Source organism: Microcaecilia unicolor, chromosome 12 (assembly GCF_901765095.1).
Source record: "Microcaecilia unicolor chromosome 12, aMicUni1.1, whole genome shotgun sequence".
Classification (NCBI taxonomy): Eukaryota; Metazoa; Chordata; class Amphibia; order Gymnophiona; family Siphonopidae; genus Microcaecilia; species Microcaecilia unicolor.
In genome coordinates this window covers 16363687-16381409 of record NC_044042.1, presented here as the reverse complement: position 1 = coordinate 16381409, position 17723 = coordinate 16363687, and the positions used below count along the sequence as shown (strand labels likewise).

General features: G+C 46.8%; 1 protein-coding gene across 1 annotated transcript in view; it reads right to left on the bottom strand.

The window, feature by feature from the left end:
• Positions 1 to 17723, bottom strand: part of LOC115482081 (synaptonemal complex protein 1-like) — a 265107-nt gene that overhangs the window by 140386 nt on the left and 106998 nt on the right. The window contains exon 2 of the mRNA XM_030221644.1: positions 8321 to 8429. Coding sequence (XP_030077504.1) covers positions 8321 to 8429 — 109 coding nt within the window. The remainder of the gene's footprint in view (positions 1 to 8320; positions 8430 to 17723) is intronic.

Genomic DNA, 17723 nt, shown 5'->3' with positions numbered 1-17723 from the left:
AGGATGGGGCGCATCCCCCCTGTTTTCTTTTCCACAAGGAAGTACCTGGAATAGAATCCCTGCCCTTCCTGCCCGGGTGGCACGGGCTCGACCGCATTGGCGCTGAGAAGGGCGGAGAGTTCCTCTGCAAGTACCTGCTTGTGATGGGAGCTGAAGGATTGGGCTCCCGGTGGACAATCTGGTGGAGGGGAGACCAAATTCAGGGCGTATCCACACCGCACTATTTGGAGAACCCACTGGTCGGAGGTTACGAGAGGCCACCTTTGGTGAAAAAGTTTAAACCTCCCCCCGACCGGCAGGCCGTCCGGCACGGCTACTTTGATGGCGGCTATGTTCCCATGGATCCAGTCAAAAGCCCGTCCCCTGCTTTTGCTGTGGAGGCGCAGGGGGCTGCTTAGGCACACGCTGTTGACGGGAACGAGCGCGCTGGGACTGTCCCTGTGCCTGAGGAGGCCTTCGGGTCGGCTGGGTGTACCTACGCTTGCTGTAAGCGTAGGGTGCAGCCTGCCGGGCCTGGGAAAAACGTCCACCTGCAGAGGTGGATGCTGAAGGCGCCCGGTGGGAGAGCTTGTCGAGAGCGGTTTCCGGCTGGTGTAGTTGGTCCACCAACTGCTCAACCTTCTCGCCGAAAATGTTATCCCCCCGGCAAGGGACATCCACCGGCTGCTGCTGGATGCAGTTGTCCAGGTCAGAGGCACGCAGCCATGAGAGTCTGCGCATCACTATACCTTGGGCCGCAGCTCGAGATGCCACATCACAGGTGTCATAGATACCCCTGGACAGGAACTTTCTGCACGCCTTCAGCTGCCTGACCACCTCCTGAAAAGGCCTGGACTGCTCCGGAGGGAGCTTGTCAACCAGGTCCGCCAGTTGCCGCATATTGTTCTGCATGTGGATGCTCGTGTAGAGCTGGTATGATTGGATGCGGGTCACGAGCATGAAAGATTGGTAGGCCTTCCTCCCAAACGAGTCCAGAGTGCGAGACTCCCGCCCAGGGGGGCGCCGAGGCGGTATCCCTCGAACTCCATGCCCTCTTGAGAGCAGAGTCCACGACCGCCGAGTCATGAGGCAATTGAGGCCGCATCAACTCTGGGTCTGAGTGGATCCTGTATTGGGACTCTGCTTTCTTGGGGATGGGGGGATTAGATAGTGGCTTCAACCAGTTCCGAAGCAGTGTCTCCTTAAGGACATTGTGCAACGGCACCATGGAAGACTCTCTAGGTGGTGATGGATAGTCAAGGACTTCGAGCATCTCCGCCCTCGGCTCATCCACAGTAACCACGGGAAAGGGAATGCTGATGGACATATCCCTGACAAAAGAGGCAAAGGAGAGGCTCTCAGGAGGCGAGAGCTTCCTCTCTGGTGAAGGAGTGGGGTCGGAGGGAAGGCCCACAGACTCCTCTGAGGAGAAATATCTGGGGTCCTCCTCCTCCCCCCACGAGGCCTCCTCCTCGGTCTCGGACATGAGCTCTCTCAGCTCAGACCTCAACCGGGCCCGTCTCGACTGCGAGGAACCACGTCCTCGATGATGGCGTCGAACGGTGAACTCCCGCGCCGGCGGGGACGAAGCTCCCTCCATCGACGTCGACGGGGACTCCACCTGCGTGGCGGTCGACACTCGGAGGCCTCAGCATCGGGCCAGAGCCCACCGGCGCCTCCATCAACGGCACCGGGGTGCAAGCACCCCCAGTGCCGGCAGAACCTGGCACATCAGCCCTTCCAGGATCTCGGGAAGGATGGCTCGGAGGCACTCGTCAAGGCCCGCTGTCGGGAAAGGCAGAGGGGCCGGTGTGGATGCCAGTGCCGGAAGCTGCTCGGGTCCAGGAGATGGTACCGAGGTACCCGCGGACTGACACAGCGACACCTCTTCGACCGAGGGGGAACGCTCCTCCCAGCACTGCCGCTTCCTGGGCATCGAGTCGTCCCTCGATGTTCCGGAGCTGGCAGTCCCGTGCGCTGTGGGCGACCGATGACGGTGCTTCTTGGCTTTCTTGCGATGCCCGTCATCGGCGCTCGGCGGAAGAGACGAGGAGGAGGTGGAACCCCCCGGCCTCAAGGTATTGGATCTGACAGGGTTCGGTCCCGATGGCCCTGAGCAGAGGGAGTGGCCGTGGCGGACTGCCCGCGCAGCCGCTCACCACCACCGTCAGGCCGGCGGGCCAAAGGTACCTGTACTCCTGGGGTCAATGCCAGAGTCGGCACTGACTTCGTCGACATCGGTACCGGTACCGAAGACCCGGCCGTCGACACCGATGCCGTAGAGGTCGACGTTGAAGGGCCGGCGCAAGTTCCAAAAAGACAGTCCCGCAGAACTTGCCTCGCCACCTGTGCACGTCTTGGAATTATGCTCCGGGCCGAGGCACTGGAGACACCAAGTGTGAGTATCGGTCTGCGAGATCTGCCGGCCGCACCGACCACACTTTTTGAATCCGCTCGGGTTCTTCGAGGACATCGACGGAAAAATCGCGTCGGCGAAGTCAAAATCGTCGATGGTGGCGGTGAAAAGCACACCCGAAAAGAAATGACCGCGCGGCCACAAGGACGCGCCCTCGCGGCTAAAACGACGAGGAAAACTCTTTTTCGCTGTTTTTTTTTTTTAAGAAATAACATGCGAACGCGTACTCGAAAAGAGAAAAACCCACGGCTATGCCGCAATCCGGTTTCCGGGGCTGACTTAGAGACGGAAACACGTCTCTCTCCAGCGCGGAATGTAAAAAAACTGAGCGGGAACGGTCGCGCACAGGCGGGAAGACGGCCGTGCATGCGCGGTGGGCGTGCCCTGCGTGTGGGACCGCCCACGAAGTTTTCTTCCGTTTGGTGGGGGCTGCCGTGGACGTCAACCCAGTCGTGAGAACAAGCAGCCTGCTTGTCCTCGGAGAAGAATACTATTCACTATCTAGTTCGTTTTGATTCAAATAATTTTTAATTTACATCAGTGGTTTCCAAACCTGGTTCTGGAGGCACCACAGCCAGTCAGGTTTTTAGGATACCCACAATGAATATTCATAAGCGATTTGCATGCACTGCCTTCACTGCATGCAAATCTATCTCATGAATATTCATTGTGGATATACTGAAAATCTGACTGGCTGGGGTGCCTCCAGGACAAGATTTGGGAACCACTGCTTTAGATCAATTTTTTAAGCATTCCAGAATGTTTTTAGCTTGTATTTTTATTTTATAAAGGTGGAACTGAGCCTTTTTGGTTTTTTAGTTGTGATATTATCAGTGAAGTAAAGTTTAACCCCCTTTTATAAGAAGTTTTTATTTTTATTTTTTTAATTTCTGACATCTGACCCATGGTGGGGAGGAGAAAGCTGAAAGTAAAAGTGTAAGTATGGAAGACTCACACCGCCTTACTGTGGGCGAAACGTAACCACATCGGGTAATTGTTTTAATAAATCACTTCTCTTACGTTTTTTTTTTGTATTGCTTGTTGGCAGATCTTTGCCTCTCTTTTTGTTTTGGTCATTCAACATAAGCAGATATGGATTTTCAAGTTACAAAGCATGTGGATCCCTTTCTGCCTGCCACTGTCATGAGCTGACTGCTTCAGTCTTTAATGAAACTTAAAGGAGAATGCAACTGCTTGGGAGGTAGACAGGTATGTAAGGATTTGTATCATGCTGTCCATGGAGAACACCTGCTACAGTTAAGTAACTTGGTTTTCTCCATGAACAAGCAGGACAGCAACTCCTCACAGATGGGACTTCCTAGATACAGGCTGCCTTTAACAAAAAGGGAGAGAAACAATCAACATAAAAGGTGTTCTGTCAATTGCCAACACATTTCTGATGGCAACTAGCCTTTTCCATATTTTTTTCTTCTTTAGGAGGGGGGAGGCAGCATGAATATGAAGAAAATGGGGTGACAGAGCTGGATTCTAAACCCCCAAAGAGATTCTGAAAGACGGACTGACCACATCTACTGATGTGTCCGGAGTACCTTTTCAGACAGTCATGAAGACATGAATGGGGGGTGGATGGGGATGGATGTATTTACATGTTGCAGATTTACAAAATTCCTCCATGGAGGATGACTTCAAGTGAGCTATTGATGCAGCCAGAGCTCACACATTATAAGCATTGACCCTCAAGAGTCAAACCTGCCTAGACATAAGCAAAGAGAACATAGTCTGCTAGCCATCTGAGTCACAGTGTACTTGGTAATGTCAGTTCCAGATTTACAGAGGATGAAAGGAAATCCTGGCTGGACTTTTTAAGGGTTTTAGTCTGCTCCAAGTAGAAAGCTCAGGTTTGTGTGCAATCCAATGTGTGGAAGCCTTGTTCACCTTTGTGGGCATGAGGACAAGGGAAAAAATATTAGCAGGAGAACTGATTAAGGTAGAAATCTAACATTGCCTTAGGAAGGAACTATGGATGGGTGCACAGAACTAACCTATTGTTAAAAAAATTTAGTGTAGAATGGATCAGTCACTACAGCCTGGTGCTCACTAACTCTACATGCTGAAGTAACTGCCACCAAAAATCAAAGTTGCTTACCTGTAACAGAGTTTCTCCATAGACAGAAGGAGAATGTCATCCAACTATTGCAGGAACCGGCCTGTGTGACCGGTTTCTACAATAGTTAAGAGAGGTTTGATTAGACCCATCTGAATATGCACAGAAGTTCCCGCATCACCTCACTCTCGCAACTTCCCCTCAGTCTATATCAGAGCTAAAGTGATACATTCTTGTCCTTTTTTTTTAAGAGGAAGGAGAGAGTAGTAGTGTGGCTGCATTTCCCCCGCTGTTTACAAAGAACTCCTTTTACAGATAAGCAACTTTGCTTTCTCCACAGACAGCATAAGGGAATGCCTAAGCCGAGGACCACAATACATTTCTATCCAGTTGCCCAGACATAGAGAAGGATTAATGATGGAAGGCAGGTCTTCATTTTGAGCCTGAGCCCAGATGGAAAAATGATGCCACTTAGAGTGGCTCTATAATAGGAGTAGGGTCTACTAAGTCTCACCTCGTTTTCTTTCCACTCTCACTATTCCCTACTCTCCCGCCTGCTTTTGGTTTCACTTAGTTGGCTCACTGACCTTCTCATCACAGGAAAACCATCTTTTGTTTTCATTTTATCCTGTCCTTTCCGCATCCCTCCACTTCATATAGCCTCCTTTTAAGTCCCTCCAGTCTTTGTCCATGATTTGTGTGAATGATCCTAACATTTCTATCCGAATATTGTAGTTCCTTTCTGACTTCCCAAATTTTACTGTGTAAGCCACTTTGATCTGCTAACTAAGCAAAAGCAGTATAGTAAATATCAATAAACATCTAATCTCGAAGTTGTCAAGGACAATGTCTGGAGATTGGGATGCAAGATCTGACCATTGTATTGCATCAGCGAAGTTGAATGATGGTCTACTGGTGCTGGTTGGTCTATAGATAGGCTTCGCAGACATGGAAACCAAATTTGTCACTGCCAATAAGGAGCTATGATTATTTCTTGTACCTAGTCTATGTGAATTTTCTGAAGCACTGTCAAGATGAGAGGGAATGGTAGAAAAGCATATAGCAGATTCTGGTTCCAAGGAATGGGGAATACAACCACAGCAACTCTGAGTGGGCTGGGATGTAGGGAGCAGATGAGAGCACACTCCACATTGTCCTGAGAAGCAAATAGATCTCTGGGAACAGTTCACCATAGTTTGAATAGCATTTGGACTACGGTTAGGTCTAATGACCACTCATGGAGATTTAATTTAAAGCTGATGAAGTCTGCTCTGCAATTCTACTGACCAGGACAGTATGCAGCTTGAATAGTGAGTTTTAGTTGGACAGCAAAATTCCGTATATTTAGAACCTCCTGGCACAGTGAAAGGGATCCCAAGCTTCCCTTTTTGTTTAAGTAGAACATGGCCACTTGATTCTCTATTTGGACACAGGAGTGGATCCAAGGTGCGAAAGTCCTGAGTGCAATGAAAACAGCCCTAAGCTCCAGAAGTTTATATATAGATTTTGTTCATGGGCACCCCAAACACTTTCAGTCTTTAGGTGGAAGAGATGAGCTCTCCACATTGTGGCAGATGCATCCATTATTAAAGTTACGTGACATACATGGGGTTGGAATTGAGTTTCAAGCTTTGAAGCCACCATTTTAGTGAAAGGCATATCCTGTTTGTTACTGGTGTCTTACTATATTTAAACATTATTTTATTTATTTTAACATTTCAAACCTTTTTAAAACGTGGTTCAAAATATAACACACAGTATAAAACTAAATTAAAATAAGAACGCATCAGGACAAAATTAACATAATATAGGATTATCACAGAGGCCAGAAATCTCCTCTAAGAAAAAGCTTCCACAAAAGTGCTGTTTTTAACAGTATTTTAAACTGAATCCTCGCTCTGCACAATTGTAGACAGCCCGATAATCTGTTCTAAGCCAGTGGACCAGCCACTGAGAAAGCTAAAGCCTGTGTACTTGCATACCAAGTTGTGCCCCCATACCCACATTCAATCTCATGGAAGTCTCAGACCTCAGCGAATGCCAAGGACAATAAACATGAAAGGCCTGCTGTGGCGAAACTGGGGACATTCATGCTTTGTGATTTGTAATGCTGCCCTATGACACTTTTCTTCCATTCATGTATTTCCCTTGACTGGCCAGCAGGTGGTGTTTGACCTCTGCATTATGTAACAGAGGTCTGTTTTCTTTTTAGCTACATTCCCCCAAAGAGAAAAGTAAGCTGCAGTGTGATTGGTCAAACATCCTTAGTTCTAATTCTCTGTGCCTTGCAGCCAAACACCTAGCCCAGAATGTGATAGAGCTCCTCAGTCTCAGTTGGGACTGTGATGGGGGTAGACTCTGCACTGAGACCCTGTTCAATTCTTGAGGGCAGTTCTTTCCCTGATCTCCCCAAGTACTACTTAGGTAGTAACAAATCTTCAATTAGATTTAACATTAACTCCTTGTTATTTTAACAGTTCCTGTTTGTTGTTTTAAAACTTTTATTGTTCACTGTTCTACTTTTTTGATAATAAACCTATTAGTTTGTTAGCTCTGTTGTCTTGGACTGACTAAGAATCCTAGCAGTTTGTGTTCTCGTCTGTGAGTGTTTTTCTAAGAACTATGGGGCCCCAGGATTGAGACTCCCAGTGTCCCTAGAAACCACCAGGGAATAACTTGCAAGTCAAATTTGGAACCAAGCCTCATTCTGGCTCCAAATTTAACCAATAGGGTGACAGTAGAGAGAGCCAAAAGAAGGAGCCAGCAACAGCCACCCAAAAAACTCATACTGGCTCAAAAAATCACAACCTATGACTACCTAAAAGTGCCCACAGCCAGAAAAAAAAAACCTCCAAGGATTTGGCAACCCTAGCTACAACCAATCTGCACTCGTAGTTCCAAGGACCATGAATTGTAAGGTTCATTAATTTTTGTCAAACCTAATTTGCATATCTTTGACAGGTGATCACTCCCACTTCAGGTTGTGTCGGCCAATCATAATTGAGGATCTGCCAAGCCCTGGCTACTCTCCGCCCAAGGCCTGCTCTTCCTCCATTGATGACATCACCAGAAGTAACATCATAGCTCTCCATAAACTCTGCCAGTTTTGGTGGTCATCAAAATGATGACAACTCCGCCCAGGCCACACCTTTTTCAAAATGGCAGCAACTATGGGTCACACAAATCCAAGATTGGAGCTGCCATAGTGTCACTTCTTGTTTAACACTACCTGCCACCATCTTGGATTTGTTACATCTATCACCAAACACCACCCTCTACAACCTCGATGGAACATGCACAGTTTGTGCAGGCACTAAACATGTGCAGTTTAGGCATACAGGAAAAGATTTGTGGGGGAGACAGAATTAGAGTTTTTCCTGGGATTTAAAGGTTTATAGAACTGGGGAGACTGTAGCCTGAGGAGGGAAAAAGCAGGAGGGATTTCAAGCCTTATGATGAGGGAATTCTGTGCAAAAACAATACAAATAAACTATGCAAAATTTTAAAATAGGGTGTGCAGAATTTTGAAAATTTTTTGCACAGAATTCCCCCAGGAATAATATTGGTCTGAGTTCTTAGAAGTCTGAGCGATCTATAAAATCAAATAAATAAATTCATAAATAAATAAATAAAATAAAACAAAACATAAATGGAATAAAAGTCTCAGTAAATCAAGCCTCAGATCAGCTAGCCAAATAAACTTTATCAGGGGTGTAAATCCTTCTAAATAAGCAAGTCATAGAGTCATTAACAATATGAATTAAGATATCCAAACAGACATGTGAAACAAATGAATAAAAGGTTCTAATCAAAATCTTGCAATGTATCACATTGCATAAAAAACTATCACAAATCTTTACCTCTGATTTTCTCAAGATCATTAATCTTATGCACTGCTTCATGCAACTGATGTTTTACGTTCATCATCTCATTATCTTTTTCATCATTCTGCTGCTTTAGTAGCAATACCTAGCAAAATGAATAAATCAAGCATATAATTGATGACTGTACAAGACTCTTATTTTACTTAAAAATAAAAACCAAAACATACATTAAATATTCTGCTGCTAATTTACTATGCCAAAAGAAAAGAGATAAATTTGGCAATTCTATAAAAGTTAGGTCAAAATAAAATGCGTATCCAAGATCAACATCTGGTCTCCCAAAAAAACCAGGAACACGCTCAGCAGTATGCTATAAAAGCCAAACAAGTGTGTGCATGAGCAGCATGTTCCGTACACGTACATGCCCCAAAAAAGGGGTGTGTTTGGAGCAAATAATTGACATGTGCTAGGCAGGACCAGAAACTTCAAGAACAGGATGTATTCCATAAATGTCAGCAACACCCATGGCATAAAAAAGGATGTGCTTGATGTACACCTGCTACAAATTGCAACTAAATGGCAGAGAATGTGTCTCTTTAACTGTTGGTTGATCCACTGTGCTGCTATTTGGCAATTTAGTGCATGGCCAGGCCTCACTCATCCTCTAACTAGTTACCTTTCTGCCCTCATCTAACCTTTTACAGAGCCTGTAATACGGATCCATTAACATGCTCTCTGCTCCATTCCAAACCTTTCTACCAAACACCCTTTTGTTTTTTTTATTAAACAAAAAAAAGTAACCATTTATTAGAACAAATACAGAGTATGAAAAGAATAGGTGGTGATGGATACATCATCATTCGTAACAGGTCAGTTTCTAACAAAACACAAAAAAACTAGTTTTCCTTTTAAACATTTACATAAAAAGTTAAATATACATTAACACATTTAAAAATTCAAAGTTAGGTGGATTTTTTTGCAAAGAAGTCTTCACAAAGTGGAATAAATTGGCCAAACAAACACCCTTTTCAACTCTCTAAGCACCTGCTCTCCACTCCCCTCATCAGCCCCTCCCTCTATCCTCCTAATCTCTGTGGAAAGATCAGTGCGTTTGCATATAAGTATGCACACGCGTTTGGGTGTGTCCATCTACCAATGTCTGAGTGTCTCTATCTGGTTGTGTCTGCTTAATCATGAGTGTGTAGTGGGTGATACTGGTGATGGAAACTGGATGCACTTGGTGATGGGTTTAACTGGTAATGGAAAATGGATGCAATTGGTGAAGGGTTTAAGCAAGGGTGGAAACAAGGTGGTGTTCCTGGGGGCCCTTGCTCACAGAAGAGGCACCGGTGAAGGAGGGGCCCCTCTGCAGAGGGTATAAAGGCTTTGAACACAGTTCATGGGCATGATAGAAGAGCAGTACATGCTGTCGCCCCTGCAGGCAGGATTGTGCTAGGCCTCTGTATCCAGACATGCTTTAAGGGAGAGCCAGCAGGGCTCCTCCACTTCCAGCTCTTGGATTCTAATCATCTCAAACATTCTAGGTGTTAAACTCAGTGCAAACAGCAACAAGATCATCTTTAATTCATGCCAGGTTTTTTTTTCTCCCCCTGAACATCAAACTTAGGACATTCATGTGGTAGTCTATTATTACAGCAGAATTTCTTGTACCTCTGTCACTCCAGCCTTATTACTCAAACTTCTAGATCCATCTCTTAAAGAAATTGGCCTGGCCCCTTTCAAGCAGATGCTTTACTTGGGTAAACTTTCACTGCTTCTCACTGACAGCCTTTACAAAGTGTCTCTACCCCATATGGCTGATTTCACTTTCCTGACTTTTTTTTTGGCCAGCTAGGTCTACTACACTTCCTTTCCAGATTAGGCCACTTCTTTCTGAGGTTTATTTCCAGCCTCAACCCCCTTCCAAACAGATTGTCATTGCCTTGGCTTTTCTTTCTTTCAATGGCTGTCATGCCCCTTGCATAACCTCTGCTTCTTCGAGGCTTATTAAAGGAGCAGAGAAGGCGGCTCCACCCAATTCCCTTTAACTGCAGGGAAACCTCCTACACAAATATCAAAATGATTCTGGTTTCCCTTTTCTTCCAACACAGTATTAAAATTAAAACTGGGGCTCAGCACTACTTAGTTCATCTTCCTCCTTAAACAAATGTCCCAAACTTGCCAGGGAAACATCATCTTACTTTCATCTTATTTGAGAAATAAAATAGCAACACAAAATCTAGTTCATTCCAAGTGCCAGTACCTTAGATAATAGTGTCCATAACTCCTGGCACAGTTCCAAAAAGTACAGAGAAATCAGTTCTAAATCCAGGGATCTATTTGTTTCTAAATCCATGGCCATGTCTTCTGGCACAGGTTCCAACTATGGGGCTGTAGTGTACCTTTGCTCAGTTTCTAGGGCCGTATCTGCTTTCTGTCCCTTGCATCTCCCTCCACCATTTGCTGGGCTAGCCTAGGCCCCAACTCACATGTACAGGGACCCCCCTGCCCTTCCTGGCCTCATGGGAATGGCTTCAGGGGGATTCCCCTCTCCTATTGGCTCCCTGCACTTTCCATTATCCCTTCCCCTATCTCATGGGAAAGGTTTCCTGGGGTTCCTAGCCCAGATTTGGCTTTCTGTCCCACTCATTATTCCTTCTCAGTCTGATGGGAAAAGGATCCTGATCATGCCATGCCCCTCCCCTAAAGTACCTGGCTTACTTGCCTTGGACTTCCCTCATATTAGCTATAGCGAAGATACTTACCTGTAGCAGGTATTCTCCGAGGACAGCAGACTGATTGTTCTCACATGTGGGACGGCGTCCGGATCGGCCCTGGAAACGGCAAATTTTTCAACAGCAAAATTAAAAAGTTTTGCCAGAGTCTTCTGGCGCGAACCGCGCACACCGCACATGTGCGGACGACTTCCCACCCGTCGCGTGAGCGTGCCTCCTCAGTTTAATCAAAAAGCATATAAACAAATAAACAACAACTCCAAAGAGGAGGTGGGCGGCTTTGTGAGAACAATCAGCCTACTGTCCTCAGAGAATACCTGCTACAGGTAAGCATCTTCACTTTCTCCGAGGACCAGTGGTGTAGCAAGGGGGGGGCGGGAGGGGCGGTCCGCCCCGGGTGTCAGCTCGGGAGGGGGTGCTTCCTGCCAGCTCTCCCCCCCCCTCGGCGAATCGACACCCCCCCCCCCCCACCTTTAAAAAGAATACCGGAGTCGCGCCTGCCCTGCAAGTACAAGAAATGTGGACCATCGGCTCTTCCCTCACTCTGTCCCACCCTCCGCTGATGCAACTTCCTATTTCCGCAAGGACGGGACAGAGCGAGAGAAGAGCCAACGGTCCACATTTCTTGTACATGCAGGGCAGGCGCGACTCCCAGTATTCTTTTTAAAGGTAGGGTGCGGGAGCTGGTCGTCGGGGGGGTGTCAACGTGCTGCACCTGGGGGGGGAGGGTGCAACGGCGAACCGCCCCCCCTTGATACGCCACTGCCGAGGACAAGCAGGCTAGGCTGCTTGTTCTCACATGTGGGGTATCCCTAGCAACCAGGCTCACTCAAAACAATGAACATTGGTCAATTGGGCCTCGCAACTGCGAGGACATAACATAGATTGACCAGAAAACAATAAACAACTAACTGAGAGTGCAGCCTGGAACAGAACAAAAATGGTTCTGGGGGGGTGAAGTTGGATTCTAAACCCACAACAGATTCTGCAGCACGAACTGCCCAAACTGACTGTCGCGTCAGGTATCTTGCTGGTGGCAGTAGTGAGATGTGAATGTGTGGACTGATAACTATGTTGCAGCCTTGCAAATCTCTTCAATGGAGGCTGACTTTAAATGAGCCACTGACGCAGCCATGGCTCATTTATTATGAGCCGTGACATGGCCCTCTAGAGTCAACCCAGCTTGGGCATAAGTGAAGGAAATGTAATCTGCTAACCAACTGGAGATTGTGCGTTTTCCGATGGCGACTCCCCTCCTGTTGGGGTCGAACGAAACAAACAACTGGGCGAACTGTCTGAAGGGCTTTGTCTGCTCCACATAAAAGGCCAATGCTCTCTTGCAGTCCAAGGTATGCAAACTGCTTTTGCCAGGGCAGGCATAAGGAAAGGGGGAAATGTTGACAAGACAATTTACTGGTTCAGATGGAACTCCGACACCACCTTTGGCAGAAACTTAGGGTGAGTGCGGAGGACTACTCTGTTGTGATGAACTTAATATAAGGTGAATGCACTACTAAGGCCTGAAGCTCACTGACCCTACGAGCTGAAGTAACAGCCACCAAGAAAATGACTTTCCTGGTCAAGTACTTCAGATGGCAGGATTTCAGTGGCTCGAGCTTTCATCAGCTGGGTGAGAATGACGTTGAGATCCCATGACACTGGTGGAGGTCTGACTGGGGGCTTTGACAAAAGCAAAACTCTCATGAAGCGAACAACTAAAGACTGTCCAAAGATAGGCTTCCCTCTACACAGCGATGATAAGCACTAATCGCACTAAGGTGAATTCTTACGGAGTTAGCCTTGAGACCAGACTCTGATAAGTGTAGAAGGTATTCAAGCAGGGTCCGTGTAGGACAAGAAAAAGAATCTAGGGCCTTGCTGTCACACCAGACGGTAAACCTCCTCCACTTCAAAGAGTAACACTTTTTTGTGGAATCTTTCCTGGAAGCAAGCAAGACTCGGGAGACACCCTCTGAAAGACCTAAAGAGGCAATTTCAAAGCTCTCAACATCCAGGTCGTGAGAGCCAGAGACTGGAGATTGGGATGTAGAAGTGACCCCTCGAGTGTCAGAAAACAATCCAATCTCCACAGTTTTTCGGAGGACAACTCCAGAAGAAGAGGGAACCAAATCTGACGGGGCCAAGAGGGCACAATCAGAATCATGGTTCCTCAGTCTTGCTTGAGTTTCAGCAAAGTCTTCCCTACTAGAGGTATGGAAGGATACGCATACAGAAGGCCTGTTCCCCAAAGTAGGAGAAAGGCATCTGACACTAGTCTGTCGTGGGCCTGAAGCATTGAATAGTACTGAGGGACCTTGTGATTGAACTGAGTGGCAAAAACATCCACCGAGGAAGTGCCCCACGCTTAGAAGATCTTGCGGGCTACTCCCATGTTCAGTGACCACTCGTGAGGTTGCATTATCCTGCTCAATCTGTCGGCCAAACTGTTGTTTACTCATGCCAGATAAGTGGCTTGCAGAAACATGCCGTGACAGTGCGCCCAAAGCCACATCTGGACGGCTTACTGACACAGAGGGCTAGATCCGGTGCCCCCCTGCTTGTTGGTGTAATACATAGCAACCTGACTGTCTGTCTGAATTAAAATGATTTGGTTGGACAGCTGATCTCTGAAAGCCTTTAGATTGCTCGCAGTTCCAGGAAGTTGATCTGAAGATCTTTTTCCTGAAAGGACCAAGCTCCTTGAGTGTGAAGCCCATCTACATGAGCTCCCCACCCCAGGAGGGATGCATCCATCGTCAGCACTTTTTGTGACTGAGGAATTTGGAATGGACATCCCAAGGTCAAATTGGATCGAATCATCCACCACTGAAGAGAATTCCGAAAGTCAGTGGGCAGTTGGATTACATCCTCTAGATCCCCCACAGCTTGATACCACTGGGAAGCTAGGGTCCATTGAGCTGATCTCATATGTAGACGTGCCATGGGAGTTACATGAACTGTGGAAGCCATGTGCCCCAGAACTCTCAACATTTGCTGAGCTGTGATCTGCTGAGACTCTCGAACCATGGACACCAGGGACAGGAGGTTGTCTGTCCTTTCGTCGGGAAGATAAGCTCGAGCTGTCTTTGTGTTCAACAGAGGCCCAATGAATTCCAACTTCTGTACTGGGGTGAGATGAGACTTAGAGTAATTGATCACGAAACCCAGTAGCTCTAGCACCTGAATAGTCATTCGCATGGACTGTAGAGCGCCTGCCTCTGAGGTGCTCTTCACCAGCCAATCGTCGAGATAAGGGAACACATACACTCCCAGTCTGTGTAGCGACTCTGCTACTACTGCCAGACACTTTGTAAACACTCTGAGTGTAGACGCCAGACCAAAAGGCAATACACGGTACTGAAAGTGCTGAGTTCCCAGCCGAAATCGAAGATACTTCCTGTGAGCTGGAAGTATCGAGATATTTGTGTAAGCATCCTTTAAGTCTAGAGTGCATAGTCAATCGTTCTCCTGAATCATGGGAAGAAAGGTGCCCAGGAAAACCATCCTGAACTTTTCTCGAACCAGAAATTTGTTCAGGCCCCTTAGGGACGCATCCCCCCTGCCTTTTTCTGCACAAGGAAGTCCCAGGAATAGAATCCTAGCCCTTCTTCCACTGATGAAACAGGTTCGACCGCTTGAGCCTTTAGAAGGGTGGAGAGTTCCTCTGCAAGTACCTGTTTGTGCTGGGAACTGTATGATTGAGCTCTTGGTGGGCAAATTATAAGTACATAAGTAATGCCACACTGGGAAAAGACCAAGGGTCCATCGATTCCAGCATCCTGTCCACGACAGCGGACAATCCAGGTCAAGGGCACCTGGCAAACTTCCCAAACGTACAAACATTCTATACATGTTATTCCTGGAATTGTGGATTTTTCCCAAGTCCATTTAGTAATGGTTTATGGATTTCTCCTTTAGGAAACTGTCTAACCCCTTTTTAAACTATGCCAAGCTAACCACCTTCACCACGTTCTCCGGCAACGAATTCCAGAGTTTAATTATGTGTTGGGTGAAGAAACATTTTCTCTGATTTGTTTTAAATTTACTACACTGTAGTTTCATCGCATGCCCCATAGTACTAGTATTTTTGGAAAGCGTGAACAGACGTTTCACATCCACCTGTTCCACTCCACTCATTATTTTATATACCTCTATCATGTCTCCCCTCAGCCGTCTCTTCTCCAAGCTGAAAAGCCCTAGCCTCCTTAGTCTTTCTTCATAGGGAAGTCGTCCCATTCCCGCTATCATTTTAGTCGCCCTTCATTGCACCTTTTCCAATTCTACTATATCTTTCTTGAGATGCGGCAACCAGTATTGAACACAATACTCAAGGTGCGGTCGCACCATGGAGCGATACAACGGCATTATAACATCCTCACACCTGTTTTCCATACCTTTCCTAATAATACCCAACATTCTATTCCGCAGCAGCACACTGAGCAGAAGGTTTCAGCGTATTATCGACGACGACACCCAGATCCCTTTCTTGGACCATAACTCCTAACGTGGAACCTTGCATGACGTAGCTATAATTCGGGTTCTTTTTCCCATATGCATCACCTTGCACTTGCTCACATTAAACGTCATCTGCCATTTAGCCGCCCAGTCTCCCAGTTTGGAGCTTTGGATTCCAGATTGAGGGTGTATCCTAACCGGACTGTTTGAAGAACCCATCGGTCGGAGGTTAAAAGAGGCCACCTTTGGTGAAAAAATATCAACCTCCCTCCAACCAACATCTGAATTTAAAAAAGGTTTGAACAAGTTCCTGGAGGAAAAGTCCACAGTCTGTTATTGAGGTGGCCATGGGGGAAGCCACTGCTGGGACTGGTAGCATGGAATATTGCTACTAATTGGGTTTCTGCCAGGTACTTGTGGTATGGATTGGCCACTGTTGGAAGGAGGATACTGGGCTAGATGGACCTTTGGTCTGACCCAGTATGGCTACTCTTATGTTCTTACATGTTGCAGTTGCATCACACTGCACAGCCTATCCACCAGACTATTGTCTTTCTTTACCAGTTATGTGGTTTAGAACATCATTCCATGATTGGCAGCCCACTGCCACATCCCAACTGCTTTCTGACACAAGGGGTAGGATCCTGTACCCACCTGCTTGTTGACATAGTACATGGCAACGTAGTTGTCTGTCTGAATAAAAAAATGTTGGTTCAGAAGCTGATCCATGAAAGCCTTTAGAGCATTTCAGATTGCCTGTAACTCTAGGAGGCTGATTAGGAACTCAGTCTCCTGAGCAGACCATGTTCCTGGCTGTGAAGCCCATCTACATTGGCCCTCATCAACCTAGAGTCAGAACCTTTTGGGGCAGAAGAATTTGTAATGAAAGTCCCAGTGTAAAACTGGATCAAGTCACCCTCCAACGGAGCCACAAAGCACACTCCAGGGAAACCATGAGGACATCCACAAGGTTCCCTGTCGCCTGACACCACTGGGAACCAAAGTTACTTACCCATAATAGGTATTCTCCCAAAACAACAGGACAGATATCCTTACAATGGGTTGATGCCATCCCGAGACAGCCCGGTGGAGACACTGCTCAGCACACTATATTTTTAAGAGGCTTTTGGCAGTGGTCCCACCACGCATGCATGAATGCGTTCCCACCCGACACATGAGCTCAGGACCCTCAGTAACATAAAATAACTAGAAGAGAATTCAAGGGGAGTTGGACGGAGTATAAGGAAACCTGTCCTGCTGTCCTCGGAGAATACCTGCAACAGTAAGTAACTTCACTTTCTCCAAGGACAAGCAGAACAGTTGTATCCTTACACTTGGGAATCCCTAGCTACCAGGCTCACTGAAAACAACAAGTCTTGGACAACAGAGTCTCGAAACGGCAAGACTAACTTGAATCCAATTAGCCTTAAACAATATACAAACTGGGTGAGGAGGTGCAGACTGGAACAGAATAAAACAGGGCATGGGAGGGTGGAACTCTGCTGCCCGTCTCGTCTTCCGCCAGGGTCGCTTTACTCACACTACCCCTCTCCTCGCTTCACTGGCTCCCTATCCGTTTTCGCATCCTGTTCAAACTTCTTCTACTAACCTATAAATGCACTCACTCTGCTGCTCCCCAGTATCTCTCCACACTCGTCCTTCCCTACACCCCTTCCCGTGCACTCCGCTCCATGGATAAATCCTTCTTATCTGTTCCCTTCTCCACTACTGCCAACTCCAGACTTCGTGCCTTCTGTCTCGCTGCACCCTACGCCTGGAATAAACTTCCTGAGCCCCTACGTCTTGCCCCATCCTTGGCCACCTTTAAATCTAGACTAAAAGCCCACCTCTTTAACATTGCTTTTGACTCGTAACCACTTGTAACCACTCGCCTCCACCTACCCTCCTCTCCTCCTTCCTGTACACATTAATTGATTTGATTACTTTATTTTTTGTCTATTAGATTGTAAGCTTTTTGAGCAGGGACTGTCTTTCTTCTATGTTTGTGCAGCGCTATGTACGCCTTGTAGCGCTATAGAAATGCTAAATAGTAGTAGTAGTAGGAATTGGATTCTAGACACCAAACAAATTCTGCAGGACTATCTGTCCAAACTAACTGTTGCGTTGAGTATTCTGCTCAAGTCAGTAATGAGATGTGAATGTGTGGACTGAAGACCGCAATGCAGTCTTGCATATATCCTCAATGGAGGCTGAACTTAAGTGGGCTACCAATGCAGCCATGGCTCTGA